General features: G+C 45.6%; 1 gene segment (V, D, J or C); it reads left to right on the top strand.

The window, feature by feature from the left end:
* The first annotated feature begins 5,057 nt into the window (after positions 1-5,057).
* Positions 5,058-16,721, top strand: part of LOC127043115 (T cell receptor beta variable 24-1-like) — an 82,255-nt gene continuing 70,591 nt past the window's right edge. Inside the window, 1 exon segment of the V gene segment in view lies at positions 5,058-5,201. Coding sequence covers positions 5,111-5,201 — 91 coding nt within the window.

The raw sequence follows: 16,721 nt of genomic DNA, 5'->3' as shown, positions 1-16,721 counted from the left end.
ATAGGGTATCCCAGTCTTTCCCATCCCAGCTCACCACTTTCCTGATCATGGTTTGAAGGTCCTATTGAATCTTTCTACAAGACCGTCTGTTTGTGGGTGGTATACAGAGGTCCCTAGGGCTTGTACATGGAGCAATGAACAGAGATCTTTCATCAACTTGAAAACGAAAGGTGTCCCTTGATCAGTCAGTATCTCCTTGGGTAGCCCAACCCGGGAAAAGATCTGTACTAGCTCCTTAGCTATTGTCTTGGAATCTGTGTTGTGTAGGGGGACGGCTTCTGGGTATCGGGTTGCATAGTTTATACAACCAGCACATATTGGTGGCCCTGAGCTGTCTTCTCTAGGGGCCCAATCAGATCCATGGCTATGCGTTCAAATAGTACCTCTATTATTGGAAGAGGTATCAAAGGGGCCCATAAGTGTGGGCAAGGGCTATGTAGTTGACACTCTAGACAAGAGGTGTAGTATCACCTGACATCTTCATGAACTCCTGGCCAGAAGAACCTCTGCAGGATCCTGGCCTGGGTTTTCTCTACCCCTAAGTGTCCTCCAAACAGGTGACTGTGGGTGAGGCTCAATATGGCTTTTTGATGTTTTCGTGGCACCAGAAGTTGATGAATCTTGTGCTCCTGCATTTGTACCACATGGTACAGGAGATCTTTCTTCACTATAAAGTAGGGTCCTGGACCCCGGACCTTCCCCTCCACTGGTATCCCATCTATCTCAGCCACCTCTTTCCTGACGTTATCATATCTAGGGTCCTCTGCCTGGTCCCGTCCGAAAGTCTCTCTCCCAGGACTAATCTGCCTGAGCTCCCAGGGGCCGGCTTCTGCTTCTTCCAACGGCTCATTGCCATCACGGCTGGGGCCAGCCTCTGGCTCACCTTCTGTGTTGGTAGTTTCTCTGATGGCTGCTCAAGTCCATCTGCCTACTAGCGTGGTCTTCTGGCTCTGGGTCAGGATCCAGGTTCCCAAAGCCTTCGCGGCCTTCCTTTCTCTTTTTGTCTTCTAGGCCTTTCGGGGGGCTGAGAATAGATCCTGAGAAAACTCAGAAAACATTGGGGGTTGACATTCCCCCAGTTATGAGTCACTGCCAACAGGGTCTCCACCTCCCTCCAGCCTCTCCGGGGGGAGTAACTTATCAAACCCTAGATAGTCCCTCCCAATAACTACAGGATATGGGAGTTTAGGACCTACGCCCACTGTCACCTTAATGGGGTTCCCCTGAACCTCTATCTCCACTGGGATGGTGGGGTAATGGCTCATGGCCCCATGCACACATGTCAGTGCTATGTGTTTGGCTTGCAGCAGCTGGCTACTTTTTGCCAGCTTACCTGATATAAGGGTGATAGCACTCCCTGAGTCCACAAGTGCTGTAGTCTCTGCTCCATTTATCTTCACCGGCCTGATGTAGTTATGCGGGGCTAATGCAACACCCACAAGGTGGATAAGGGCGTGTTACGTGCCTGGATGCTCTGCAAGCACGAGGCCCACACACACAAGTGAGTTAATTGGCTTTAATGAAAGTCAAGTGACAGACCCGCAATGGGGACTCCACGCTTTGCTGCCACTGGCTTGAGGAGTCCAACGCCCGAACAGCTTGGCCAGGTGCGAAGTCGAACGCGCAAGCCCCACCCCATAGCAATTATAGCATCATGCTAATATCATGCAAAGCAGCCTCTACATATGCAATGGGGGACTTTCCAACACAATGGCCGCCTCCTCTGGCCTCAGGCCAGGGACTTTCTGCAGTTCCCCAAAACACCGGGACTTCCACACAGGGCAGTTCTAACCGGTTAAAAGCAGCAACTGCTAGCAACTTATGTCCGCTAATAACCTCTCCTTGAGAAAGAGCAGGCCCTAGCTAGACCATAACAATATCTTCCGGAGTCCCCTACAGGGCGCATGGAACCTCCCAGTCCCCCAAGTTGCATTGCATAGGCTCCTCGGTGCTGGGACACTGTGCTGCTATGTGTCCCCACTCCCCACATGCATAACATCTATAATTGTTTCTAATCATTCTCCTATCATGTGGGCTAGGGGGTTTAGTCCCAGGGTTCCCCCCACTCAGGCCAATCCCTTCCTTCTGGAGTCTCTGCTGGTTTTCAGCCCCCCTCTTCCTCCACCTAGGACTCCCCAGGGGTTTGGCTGTCCCACCTTCCAGGGTTGAGGTTGAGTGTTTGCTACGAAAGGGGCTTTCCTTGGGTAGTCGGGTCAATTCCCTGGCTGTCATACATCTTTTTACCAGCGTGATCATCTTGTCATAGGTGGACGGATCATTCTGGCCTACACATTTGCGGAGATCTGGTGGCAGTGCCCTCATGTACCGGTCAATGACTAGTGCCTCTTCCGGACTCCGGGACTCTGTTTGCAACCACTTTCGTGAGAGATGGATGAGGTCATACAATTGGGACTGCGGCGTTTGGTCTTCCTGATACCTTCCCTCATGATACCACTGGGCCCGCACTGCAGTCGTTACCCCAGATCTGGCCAGGATCTCTGCCTCCAGCTGGGAGTAGTCTGCTGCAGCCTCTTCAGGCAGATCATGGTAGGCCTTCTGGGCCTCCCCACACAGGAATGTGGCAAGGATGCCAGACCACTGATCTCGAGGCCAGGCCTCCCATAGCGCTGTCCTCTCAAAGGCCAGAAGGTGTGCCTCTACATCATCCTCCCGCATCATTTTCTGCAGCCAATGGCTAGCCCGTATGAGCCGTGTCCCATCATGGCCACAGTTCAACTCTATAAGGGTCTTTACCTGTTTAACCAGTTCCCGCAACATAGCTCGGTCTTGAGCAGCTTGGTCCATCAGCAGGCAATTAGTCTCTTGCTGCAGCTGCACTGCTTCTTGCTGGGCGGCTGGCTGGACATGGGTAGTCTACTGCTGGGCCGCCGTGACTTGTATCAGTGCCCGCACTACGTCATTCATTGTGGTGACAAAAAAAATTAACCCTCTCTCTTTTTTTTTTTTTAAATCATCATCCTTCTTCCGCCGCGCTGTGCACACCAAAAATTCCTCTTATGACACCACTTGTGACAAAGTTCCTCCTCTACCTTGGTGGGTTCTGTGCTTATTGGCGGATTTGCTCACCTCAGTGATCTTCCCCTCTGGTAGAACGCACAGTCTGGGTCAACTCCTCCTGTGTCTGATCAGGAGTTGTGAGGTTTGGGGGGAACCCGGGCCCGCCCTCTACTCCGAGTTCCAGCCCAGTGCCCTGTGGATTGCAGCTGTCTATAGTGTCTCCTGTAACAGCTGCATGACATCTACAACTCCCGGGGCTACTTCCCCATGGCCTCCTCCAAACACCTTCTTTATCCTCACCACAGGACCTTCCTCCTGGTGTCTGATAATGCTTGATTGTCTGATAATTCCTCAATCCTCCAGCAGCACACCCCCTCAGTCTCAGCTCCTTGTGCCTCTTGCTCCCAGGTCCTCACCTGTGCTTTCTCTCCTCTGGCTCCTCCCTGCCTGACTGGAGAGAGCTCCTTTTTAAACCCAGATGCCCTGATTCGCCTGCCTTGATTGGCTGCAGGTGTTATAATTAAAGTAGCTATCTCCACTGCCTTCTAGAAAGATCTTAATTGACCCCAGGTGCCTTGATTAACCTGGAGCAACTGCCATTTGGTTACCACGATACTAGGAATTTGTTTAGCCTGGGGCTAACATTCCTGTTCCTCAGTACTGTACTGTAGCCATCTGGACTTGCCCCATCACAGTATATAAAACATCTACAGAAAACATGAATGACCCACAACTATTTTTATCTTAGGCCCTGATGTTGCATGTAAAAAGCTAGCATAGATCCCTGTGGACCAAGGAACAGTCCCATTCACTTCAATGTTAGAACCACAGCTCTAGGATTCAGAGGCTACATTTCCACTGTGCTGCCAGTGTGTGTCACCCTCTCTCCATTCACCACTCATCTCTCTGCTGGAAGTGCTGATGCAACAGATCTGCTAAAGAACCCTGGGTTCAGACTGGGCTGCTTTTGTTTTGAAGAGTGAGGCCAGAAGTCAGGAACTTCTAAGTTCATCTCCCAGTTCAGTCTCTGACTAGACATTTAAAGGCATCTCTGTGCCTCAGCTTGTTCACATGCAACTTATTACCTCAAAGGGTTGTGGGGAAACTTGCAACTCCTGAGCCTAGTGAAGTCATGGACACTCTGCCATTAGCATCAGTTGGAGTAGGGGCATGTTTTAATTGCTTACTTAACATTTAATTGCTAAGTAGTATTCAATAATGCAATGACATCAGGGCTGGATTTGCTGGGTCATAGGCCAGGAAGCAGTGCTACAAACATCAGTCAAACCAGACATACCCCTCCCCACTGGAGATCCCCCTTTTCTTCCTTATTATCCCAAATTTTGATCTCTCCCTAACAGAGGGGCCAATCCACCTGCCGTCCCATGGCAACCAGACACCCATCTTCTGTCTCTCTTCCCTCACTTAAACTGTGGCCCTGTGCCAGCATTGGTTGCTGGTGCCTAGGCTGACACAGTGGTGAAGGTGCTTGTCACTGTTTTTGGTAGGGTCCCCAGTATATCCATCTCTTGCAATGTGTTGCCCCTAAGAGGAGTTATTGGGGAATATTACTGGGGCTTGGAGTGCCTTGGATTAGCCAGAGGAAAAGAGGGCAGCAGCGTTTTCCTATTCTGTCATGAGTGTGCGTGTGTGAGGGAGAAAGATAATTTCAAACAGCTTTACAGGGAAAGGTCCAGGAACAGGGGAGGTGGACAGGAAGCTCCGTTAGCTGAATCGTGAAATTCTATAACCTGACCAAACCTGGAGAGCTTTGCAAAGCCCACTGGTGGCTGAGGTTTGAGTAGGAAGGTCTGGGTGACAGGAACAGTGACAGAGGTACAGAAATAATGTGATTTGTGCTTGAGCAGTTCGAGGGAGGGAAGAGGAGAGACAGAGAGAGGAGACTGGGGGAAAGGGAGGAGTGGAATAGAAAGGAATGTCAAAGAGAAGGCGAGAGTGAGGTGTATAAAGGGTCAGAAAAAGAGCATCACAAATTGTGGGTCGAGAGGGGGAGAGAGGGAACGTGTGAAGGGAGAATTCGAATACTGGTGTCCAATGTCTGAGGAGCAGCATATGCGGCCTTAGAGAGACGATGCGTCGTGCTCTGCGATCAGTGAGTTTGCAGGGCAGGAAGATGCCGGTGCGACTGTGGCTGCTTCTCACCTTCCTGACCCTCCCGCACTGTAAGGGGAAAACTGAGCGATATTTCTCATTACCATTTACCTGCCTTCTCTCTTTCGGACTCCTTTCCTCTTTCTTTCTCTGTTCATCTCTGTGTCTCATTCACAGATGGGCGCTCTCAGACTCTCCACCAGACCCCTCGATTTATTTCTCTGCCCCCCGGCTCCTCTGTCCAGCTGCACTGCTACCTGCACGGATACAATGCAGAGCCCTACATGTACTGGTACCGGCAGCCTCCCCAGGGAGGAGCCCTGCACATGCTCTTTCTCTCCAGAGGTAAGGATATGATTGACGACAGTTCGGAGAAACACTTTAAAGCTGCCCGACCGACCCAGCAGAACTTCACGCTGAGCACAGACAGCCTCTTCCCCAACCACACGGGGCTCTATTACTGCGCCTGGAGCCGCACACTGAGCCAAGCGGGTGCAGCCCCTGGACAAAAACTCCCCCTCCCCCGTCCCTGTAAGGAGCTGAGCTGAGATCAGGTTTCACTCAGTACCTCAGTCCCCTGCCCTGTCCCCTCCCACAGACACTGTGAGCCACAGCCCCAGCTTCTTCCTTCTTCCCTTGAAGGGGGAACATCTGTGTCATGTTTCATCATAGCTATTAACGATGGAGGAGATGTCTGAGGACACGACTGAACCAACCCCTTTCCAGCCACTGCAGGATTATTCTCTGTGATGTATTCACCAGCCTTGATATAAATGGACATTTTTTTGGCTCCTTCCAGGGGGACTATTGCCTCCTTAACACACACCTCGCCTTCAGGGAAAATTTCCCATTTCTCCAGCCAAAATGGTCCCCTTTGCTCAGTTTGCTCTGTTTCTACAACCTTTTGACCAGAGATGGAGTGGAGAGGAGAATTCAGCTTGATATTAGGGAATCATGAAAGAAACCTGAGAGAGAGAGCGAGCATATGAAATGGGTTAAACTGCCCCAGGTCATGCAGTAAGTCCATGATAGCATTAGGGGATGGAATCCAGGAGTCCTGACTCCCAATCCACTGGCCTTCCCACCAGAATGTACCACTTTTCCTAGTGAAGTGATCTATTAGACATAGGAATTATCTCTCTGATGGATGTGCTGGAGACTGGGGAAGGAGCTATATTGATGAAAACCAAATTTTGCCTTGGATTAAACAGCTGCATATCCTGTTGAAGATGTTTTATGCCAGCTGATGGTATGGTTGAATTTGGCCTCTTTGTCTGCATCTGTATTTTTCAGTGGATGCTCTCTGTGCAGGAACAGTTATACATTCTGGGCAGTGAAACTCTCTTCAAATGGGCTGATATTTGGAGAATAACAGACTTTGACCAAATCTTGCAATTGCCCATGTGATTCTGGCCTCCTGGTGGACTCCCTCTTCCTGCTTTCTTGTCTTGCATTAAAACTGTACAGGTAATAAAACATGTGTCAGAGATTGTGAGGGGTTAAACAACTTCTAAAAAGAAACTCAATGTTTAGAAATATCAAAGAAATGAGAAGTACCAATGTTTCAGAATTTTCCTTCACAGCCACAGTCCCAAGATAGTTCCTGCCCACAGATCCACAGACACACACGCTGGTATGCCCCTGGGGATGAGGCGTTCTTCCCAGATACCAAATCAGATGATCAGTTGAATCCTGCACACCAATGTGAGAGATTCCCTAACAGTTAAACATCTGGGGCTCAATCCTATAATGTTCCATGTGCTCTGAAGTCCATGGGAGTTTAGGGCATTCAGTACCCTGCAAGAGTGAGACTATAACTCTGTTTATACCCTGCAAAATGGGGATGGCTGCGGATGCAGTGAAATGACAATTACACAGCTTCCTGCACTAAGGACTGAAAGGGGAGGTTTCAGGCTTCAGTCAGAGAAACTTTTCAGACAACGACTTAAAGGGGAACATGTATTCCATCCCAGCACTGCTCTGGTTTCTTGTTTCATGTGAGTAAAACAATTTTTGTCATTCATATTTTCATTTAGGATATAAATTTGTATTTAATATATATGTATGTGTGTACTGATGTATGTACTGTATATATATAACATGTGAGACATCATATGTATAGACATGCTATATTGGGTTGGCTCTTTGCATTAATAGGATTGTTCCATTTTTCACATTCTGGAGAAGAATTTCAAAAGCACCCTTACTGTGATTTGTAAATGAATCATCTATCTATCTATCTCTCTATCTATCTAGCTACGTATCTAATTTGTTGGTTTATAACATATTAGCATAGTTTATGTTAAGTATTTGCAATGTCTGTATTATTTTATTAATTAAAATATAATTATAATGATTCATGATTATAATATTTCCATATCAGTATTATAATAGATACATTTCTATTTCATTTTATATCCCTAAATGCTTTACAAACCTGCGGAACTACAATATATTAATAAAATATATTTGAATATAATATGTCCCCTTGCTTTCAAGTAGGCTTCAAAAAGACAAAGGAGTTATTTACAAGTTCACCCACAGCTTAGTCCTGCAAAGTGCTGAGAACTCTGGCTGTGATCCTGCACAGCATTTAAGCAATTTGTGTCCTTTTTTTTACTTTATATAGGAAAGGAAGATACTAAACTGACTATACCCATTACATGCTAAAACTATTACATTGCTGTTTTTTTGTTTAACCAAGTTAAGCTAAACTGACAGAATACTTTTATTCCCAAATAAGACTGCCCACCTAAAATAACTAAGTGTGACACACAAAGGATGTAGTTAATTTGTTTGAAGTTTGTGTGAAGAACAGCTCTAAGCAACCATAAATTCATTATAACGAACCATCAATCATCAATAATATTCACCAATAATTAATTCATCAGCTTTTCTGCACTTCATTTTCTACTATTGCATGAATCGTTGGGGGGAGGGGTGTTGCATTCAGTGAATTTTATTCTTTCTGTTAATAGTTACTGGGTTCCCTGTTGAATTGTAGGCACACACTCTGCAACCATTGTTCAGAACCCCCTGTCAGTGGCGGAACTGCTGGGGAGACAGGCTTCCCTAGAATGTTCTTTGGAAGGGACATCTAACCCCAACATCTACTGGTATAGGCAGCTCCCTGCTGGACAGATCCACATGCTTGCCTACTCAATAAGCCCTGGTCAAGTAGATAATACTGGATTGAGCAGCCACTTCAATGCAAGCAGACCCAAAGACGACGAGTTCCTCTTGAGCATCAACGGCCTCTTAGCCGACGACACAGGAGTGTATTACTGTGCTTGGAGCAGCACACTGAGCCAAGTGTGTGCAGCACCTGGACAAAAACTCCCCCTCCTCCCCAGGCACGGGCCTGCTGTGTGCCCATCCCCTGTAGTGCAGAAAGCAGCAGCAGCATGTAAAAAGAAGAGATAGCAAAGCTGTCTGTGAACACAGTTTCGGGGTGACTAGCTATGGTTGAAATTACAGCATGGAAGCAACATCAGCCATGTGCTGACTGGTCAGTGATATATCCCTCCAAGCTTTTCAGAAGAGATTCTCTTGGCAAGGGGGTCTCCGCAGCAGATTCCTCTGAGATCAGGGAGGGAAAGAATTATTTTGGTAGTGGAAGGAGTGGGATAGGTTGATAGAACTAAGAAAAGATTAATTAGAGGCAGGATAGGAAGAAAAAAAATATAACAATATGATTTGTTGGTACATTTCTTGAGTTATTAGAGTGGACAAAGACCTGGAGAATAGGCTGTATGGTTGCTGCTCTCAGACTAATACTATTCCATTCAGAGGCCACTATCACAGTCACAGAGTTACAATAATTATGGTAGTATGAAGGAGAGAAGAATAAAATGAATTTACTTTAGTGTGATGAAGGAGGCTGCCTGGTTACATCCCTCCACGTTTCACCTGTGTTGCAATTTTCTATCTGTTGGACTACATCTCCTTCCATTGTCTGCAGCTCCCTCTGCTTTCATTCTCTCCCAGGTTACTGTCCTTTGGTTTTGTCCTCCTGGCTGCTTGTTGACAGGCTGCTTTTAGTATCAGGGCCGTCCTTAGGCATAGGCAACATAGGCAGCTGCGTAGGGCACCTGTAAATTTGGGGCACCACTGGGTCTTAGTGTCCACCCTCTTGTTTTCCTATCCCTGTTCTGACCCTTCTTGCAGGCTCCCACAGATGGCTGCTCTAGCCTGGTGAGTCTTCCTTGGGACGGAATCTAGTAGTTAAAAGTTAAAAAAACCTCCAGCCTGCCAGACCTATTAGCACAACATTGAAACTGTTAAAGAGACATTCAAGAGGTAATAAAGCCATTTAACAGGCATTTGCCAACCCCAAGGTATATACTGACAGGTTTCAGAGTGGTAATCCTGTTAGTCTGTATCAGCAAAAACAAGGACGAGTCCTTGTGTCACCTCAAAGACTAACAAATTATTTGGGCATAAGCTTTTGAGGACTAGAACCCATTTCATCCGATGTCCATGAAAGCTTATGCCCAAATAAATTTTTATACTGTCAGTTTCTGACTTTACTGACAAAAACAGTTGTGCGTTAATGTAATATTTACATAGAACATGTCAGTCTACAGGACCTTAGTTTTAAATTTGCTTTAAAAATATTTCATTAGTGAGCTGGTGAAGATTATAAAATCACATTTCTAATAAATGCTTGCATAGAGTTTTAGATGCACAATCATCTTTAGCCTTAAATGCGTGGACCTTCAGACATACAGTTTTTTAAATAAATCCTTCAAAAGACCTCCCTTATCTAAAATACACATTTTAATTACTATAGTTAAAAAAAAAGTGCTTCCAAGTCTTCCTGTCCTTTCTGTCCATCCCTTCACCACCTATCCTCCCACTCCCCACTGAAGAGAGCCCTTAAAGGGACAACAGTCCTTCCCTTCCAGATAGCTGGACAAAGAGTTTCCCTTTCTTTACTTCTGACTATCCGACGAACTAGTTTTAAAAGAACCTTCCAGCAAAATCAGTACCTTAGTAAGACAAAATCCTTGTTATACCTAAAATCTTTGGAAACATATTTTTTTAAAGTTGGTGAAATTTCATAACCATGTCTCTTGTTATGGAGATCACACAAAGTAAATTACTGTTCCCTTTTTCTAAAAGCAATGAACATTGTTATGAACACACTAAACCTCTCTGATTAATTTAAAAGAATGTCTTTGTTTCAGTGAGTTAAATATGTAATAATCTGGAATGCTGGCTTAAGATTTGAGTACATTTAAAATATAAATTCAGCTTAGAAATACTGAATAAGAAAATGTAAAACAGAGAAGAGCTGCATCATGTATTCCATTATATGTAATGTTGTATTCAGCAGGACAGCTGACTCACCCTTACTATGAAGTTTTTGCAAATAAATCTCTGACAAACTTCAGGGCATATCAAAAAACCTGTGACTGACATTTTTTATTCTCAAATTTTAGTGCTTTTAATTAGGTACTTTCTTCATGTCCATTCTGCATGAGGGAGAGGGCATGGAAGTCTCTGCGGGGAACTGTGACTCTGGCCTGGTCCACACTACGCAGTTAAATCGATTTAAACAGCGTTAAATCGATTTAACGCTGTACCCGTCCACACTACAACACACTTTAAATCGATTTTAAGGGCTCTTAAAATCGATTTCTGTACTCCTCTCTAACGAGAGGAGTAACTCTAAAATCAATATTACTATATCGATTTAGGGTTAGTGTGGATGGAAATCGAAGTTATTGACCTCATCATTTTACAGTAGCTACCCACAGTGCACCGCTCCAGAAATCGACGCTAGCCTCGGACCATGGACGCACACCACCGAATTAATGTGCCCTAGTGTGGACGCATAAAATCGATTTTATAATATCGGTTTTATAAAACCGATTTTAGTTATTTCGATTTTATGCTGTAGTGTAGATGTAGCCTCTCCGCCACCATGAGGCAGACCGGGCATCTCATTATCCTTTGCTGTCAAGTCCCTCCTCCCCCTCCCCCACCAGGCTGTGAGTTTGGGCTGCCATCCGGCACAGGGGCACCAGTTTAATAATACTGCGTAGGGCCCCATAAATCCTAAGGACAGCCCTGTTTAGTATCTTACACAAATTTGATCACAGCTGAGTTGACATCAAGGAAAATCCCAAGAAGGAAAGACACAAAGCAGCAGCAGAGAGGGTGTGTATACTATTATTTTTTAGAGTGTGATTGGTAAGAAAAACGTTCATATGCTAAATGGCTCTAAACTGAGCCACAACTAGCAAGAGGCTTTGCTTGAAAGGTGATGTCTCTGTGTAAAATCCCTCTCCATCCACTAGGTGGTGCTCCTTCACTACCTGAGGGAAATCAGAGCTGTTGCATCTGAAGTAGTACTGGCCGAAGAACAACAATTCTGTTCTGCCACAACTTTTGAGCTTTCAAAATTCATTTTCATTTTGCATTGGAATGAAAACAAAATGTTCAAATTTTTCTGCAAAACGGAATTGTGTCAAAATGCCCATTTTCAGGTTGAAAAGCAACAGTTTTCAATGTGTCTCTCTCTCTCTTTAGGTATATCTAGACTGAAGTCATGAGGTGTGACTGTAGCTTGAGTTAAGAACATAAGAACATAAGAACGGCCGTACCGGGTCAGATCAAAGGTCCATCTAGCCCAGTATCTGTCTACCGACAGTGGTCAATGCCAGGTGTCCCAGAGGGAGTGAAGCTAACAGGCAATGATCAAGTGATCTCTCTCCTGCCATCCATCTCCATCCTCTGATGAACAGAGGCTAGGAACACCATTCTTTACCCTTCCTGGCTGATAGCCATTTATGGACTTAGCCACCATGAATTTATCCAGTTCCCTTTTAAACATTGTTATAGTCCCAGCCTTCACAACCTCCTCAGGTAAGGAGTTCCACAAGTTGACTGTGTGCTGTGTGAAGAAGAACTTCCTTTTATTTGTTTTAAACCTGCTACCTATTAATTTCATTTGGTGACCCCTAGTTCTTGTATTATGGGAATAAGTAAATAACTTTTCCTTATCCACTTTCTCCACATCACTCATGATTTTATATACCTCTATCATATCCCTCCTTAGTCTCCTCTTTTCCAAGCTGAAGAGGCCTAGCCTCTTTAATTTTTCCTCATATGGGACCCTCTCCAAACCCCTAATCATTTTAATTGCCCTTTTCTGAACCTTTTCTAGTGTTAGAATATCTTTTTTGAGGTGAGGAGACCATATGTGTACACAGTATTTGAGATGTGGGCGTACCATGGATTTATATAAGGGCAATAATATATTCTCAGTCTTATTCTCTATCCCCTTTTTAATAATTCCTAACATTCTATTTGCTTTTTTGACCGCCTCTGTGCACTGCGTGGACATCTTCAGAGAACTATCCATGATGACGCCAAGATCTTTTTCCTGACTTCTTGTAGCTAAATTAGCCCCCATAATATTGTATGTATAGTTGGGGTTATTTTTTCCAAGGTGGGGATGGGGATAGTCTGGTGTCGGCTGTGTGCCTTTTGAGAGCAAATACATCGCAGGCTGAGGCATGAAATCTGCACTCAATTGTTTGCAGGACATGGTTACAAATGTTTCCATCTGAGCCATTTGTTTTATGGTCTCTTAGAATCATAAAATCATAGAATCATAGAATATCAGGGTTGGAAGGGACCTCAGGAGATCATCTAGTCCAACCCCCTGCTCAAAGCAGGACCAATCTCCAACTAAATCTTCCTTGTGTGTTTTGTCTCTTTCCCCTGCAGGATGCTCAGATCAACCAAACCCAGGGTCTGGTCCTAGAGAAGGGGCATTCAGCCCACCTGAAATGCAAACTAACTTACAATCACACTCGGATGCTCTGGTATCGACCGGTTCAGGAGCAGGGGCTGCAACTGCCCTTTTACTTGCTTGATATAAAAGATGTGCAGAGCGGTGACACTAGAGAGAGAGAGAATCACAGTCTCCTGGAGGCAGAATCAGCTCTTCTACGTCACCATCTCATCTGTGACACTGAATCTGTGTATTTCTGCTTCAGCAGTTCAGACACAGGGGTTCACTCATCTGCTCTCCTGCTACAAAAACCTCCTCTTCCCTCCCCTTCCCTGCAGTGCCCAGCACCAGAAGCAAGAGGCTGGCTGCCAGTGCAGGCAACAAACTACTTGCCTCTCTTAGCACTGGAGAGGTGCAAGGTGGGAGAAGGGACTGGGGTTGCGGGAATCCATCTCTCTGGGATGTGCTCACCTGGTATGAATATCTCCACTTGTCATGTAAGAACACTTTCACAAGGCCTTCCATCTGAGGATCTCGGAGTTTGTTGCAGACATTCGTGAAAATAGCCCCACAAAACCAGTCTGGGAAGTAGGGAAGGATTATTGCCCTCATGTTTTAGATGGCAGAACTGGGGGAGCTCAAAAGTGCAGATTCACAAACACTGACACCTGGCCTGAGAGATGCACTCTCAGTGAGATGGGGATAGGGTAGATAAGAACCCATCAGAGCTAAAAAGATGATCCAATGGTGCAGATTATCTAGGGCTGTCGACTGGGATTGGATCACAAACGCACGAATATACGCCGTGTATGTATCACTTCCATCTCTACATGATAAGTTCCTAAACTGGCTTGAGGCCCATAACGACACTGCAGGACTCCGGGATTGGATGTCATGAGTGACATTTCTTAGTGTAGTTTGTAAAGCCAGCTCAGCAGTAGCTCTCATAACAGCCCTGCGGACCATATCCATGATGACAGCAGCTTTACATGTTGAGAAGGATGAATAACCCATTGGTCTCTCTGTCCTGATAGCTCCCTAGGCTGCATCCAGATAGTGTTGAAAATGGTGCCATTATGGAGAGGAGTCATAACCTCCTGTCTGGAGACTGGAGGCAGTGTTCTATGATCTTTTGCTTAACTGCCTCTCCCATGGAGACAGAGACATGGCTTGTATGTTTCTGAGCCAGCAGTTTCAACCCAGCACCTCAGGCCACCTCCTCAATACAAGTCTACAATTCTCTTCAGCCCAATATCAGTGCTGTCAATGGAGTTCCTCACATGGAGGCTTGTGGGAATTACCACCCTGAAGTATCAATGTAAAAATCCATCTGTAGCCACTAGGTGGTGACCTTTCCCTTTGAAATAGAGTTTCAGCAGCACAGACTCCAGTTGTCTCTGATTTTGGCAGTAGGGAAGGTGACTGCTTCTCATTCAGAATCAGAGATGGAAGCTCTCAGTCCAGCCCAATGTGCATTTCCTACATGTGGTCCAGAGAAGACTGTAGAGCCAAGTCTCCATACTAAGACATGGATAAATACACAGAAGTGGTACTGCAGGACAGCCCAGGGGAAATGGCTTGTTAAAGATGCAGTTGAACCTCCCAGTTATGAACACCTCAGGAATGGAGGTTGTTCCTAACTCTGAAATGTTTGTAAATCTCAACAAAATGTTATGGTTGTTCTTTCGAAAGTTTACGACTGAACATTGACTTAATACAGCTTTAAAACTTTACTATGTGGAAGAAAAATGCTGCTTTTAACCATCTTAATTAAATGAAACAAGCACAGAAACAGTTTCTTTACTTTGTCAAATCTTTTTTTTAAACTTTCCCTTTATTTTGTTTAGTAGTTTGTGTTTAATATAGTACTTTAGTGTATTTGCTGTATTTAGTGTGTATGTGGGAGGGGTGTCTCTTTTGCTGCCTGATTGTGTATTTCCGGTTCCAAATGAGGTGTGGAGTTGAAAAGTCAGTTTATAACTCTGGTGTTCATAACTCGGAGGTCCTACTGTACACTGCTTTGGTATTAAGCCCATCTCACTTCTGCCTTTTGATGAGGGATTTGTGCTAATGTCGCAGTGGTGTCCAGCACACACAGCCATGTGCTGCCCCTGAGAGGAGAGGAAAAGCTCTGACTTTTCTATATCTTGTGAGAAGGGAAGTGAAAGAGTTAGTGGCATCTGAGGTTCTGTGAGCTAAGGCTGAAGGAGGAATGGCTGCTGTGTTTACCTATACTGCCCCTGCACAGTGGTGGATTTAGAGTTAGTGGGGCCCTGTGAACAGCTTCATTTTCAGGGGGGCCCTCAGGATGCAGCCAAGAAAAAGAACATTCTCTCTTATCTCCCCCTCATTTACATTCTTTTTTTTTTGGGGGGGGGGGTGTAGGTTATGAGCTGCGGCATGGGGTTGGGTGCAGGAGGAGTCAGGGGAGTCAGCGCTTACCTTGGGCAGCACAGGTCCCAAAGCGATCAGCACACCCCTCTGGCAGCAGCTCCTAGGTGGGGGGCGGGGAGGGTGTTTCTGTGCACCACTGCTCACAGGAGCTGCCAATGGGAGCTGTGGAGTTGGCCCTCAAGGCAGGGGCAATGTGTAGAAACACACACACACACCACAGGGGCTGCATGGACATGCTGGCCACTTCGGGGAGTGGTGCAGCATTGTGGGGAGGGAGGCAGTGTGGCCATGGAGCCACCTAGCCCTGCTGCACTGCTGCTGGCATGTCTCTGCATGCCCCTTAGGGGAAGGGGGGCAGCGGATCTCCATGCACTGCCTGGGGCGGGGGCAGCACACGGAGCCACCTCCCCCCCACAAGGGGCATGTAGAGATGTGCCAGTAACCAGCTGCTTCCGGGAGCAAAGTGGAGCCACCAGCCACATAACGCAGGCAGCCTGCCTGCCTGAGCCCTGCTGCACCACCGGCCAGGACTCGGGGGCAGGTTATCAGATGAAATTTATCCTGCATTTTGGGGGAACCTGTTATTGGGGGCCCTGTGCCACCACACTGTTTGTTTCATGATAAATCCGCCTCTGCTCCTGCATTAAGGATTCTCTTAATAACACGACCTAGTTCTTATCTAGCACTTTCCATTGGTAGATCTCAGACTGCTTTACAAAGGAGGTCAGTATCATTATCTCCATTGTACAGATGGGGAAACGGCCACATGCAGGTGAAGGGACTACCCCAACGTCACCCAACAGGCCAGAGCCAGGAATAGACCCCCGGTTTGAGGAATCCCTGTCTAGTGCTCTATCCACTAGTCCACACTGCCTCATAATTTCTAAATTTGTGCCACACAGGCCTGTTCAGTGCTCTTGATATTGGGGACTGCAGATCTGTTCTCTCAAAAGCCCCATGGAATGAGTCTATACTTCTCCAAAGGGCACCCTCTGGGACTGCGGCTGCAGAAGTCAATAGGACTAAAGTGGGACAATATTTTTATAGGGAAATTTCTCCACCCAAAATATGGCAGTTTTTATGGGAAATGTCAATTCCAATAAAAACTTTCTATTTTCCTGTGGGAAATATCAAATCTAAAATGCTCATTTCATTTTGACTAGAAATGTCATTGCATTTTTGCTTTTGGGTTAAAGAAATGACAATTTAGGTCAAAATGGGAATTTGAAAGAATTTTTATGTCACTTGTATTTTTTTTAATTAAAAAAGTGAAATAAAAACATTTTAAGTCAAAACTAAATGGAAATTTTTCAGTTTCACTCAAAAGGTTGATTTCAAACAATTTTTTTTCGTTTCGAGTCAGTTTGAAACTTTCAGCAGGAAAATAGAATTTTTTGACAGAAAAAATTTAAACAAAGCCCTTTTGATCCAATTTTTGTTCAGGAAAAAT

Source organism: Gopherus flavomarginatus, chromosome 1 (assembly GCF_025201925.1).
Source record: "Gopherus flavomarginatus isolate rGopFla2 chromosome 1, rGopFla2.mat.asm, whole genome shotgun sequence".
Taxonomy (NCBI): Eukaryota; Metazoa; Chordata; order Testudines; family Testudinidae; genus Gopherus; species Gopherus flavomarginatus.
Note: the sequence above shows the minus strand (reverse complement) of the source record. Positions and strands in the feature narration are given on the sequence as shown.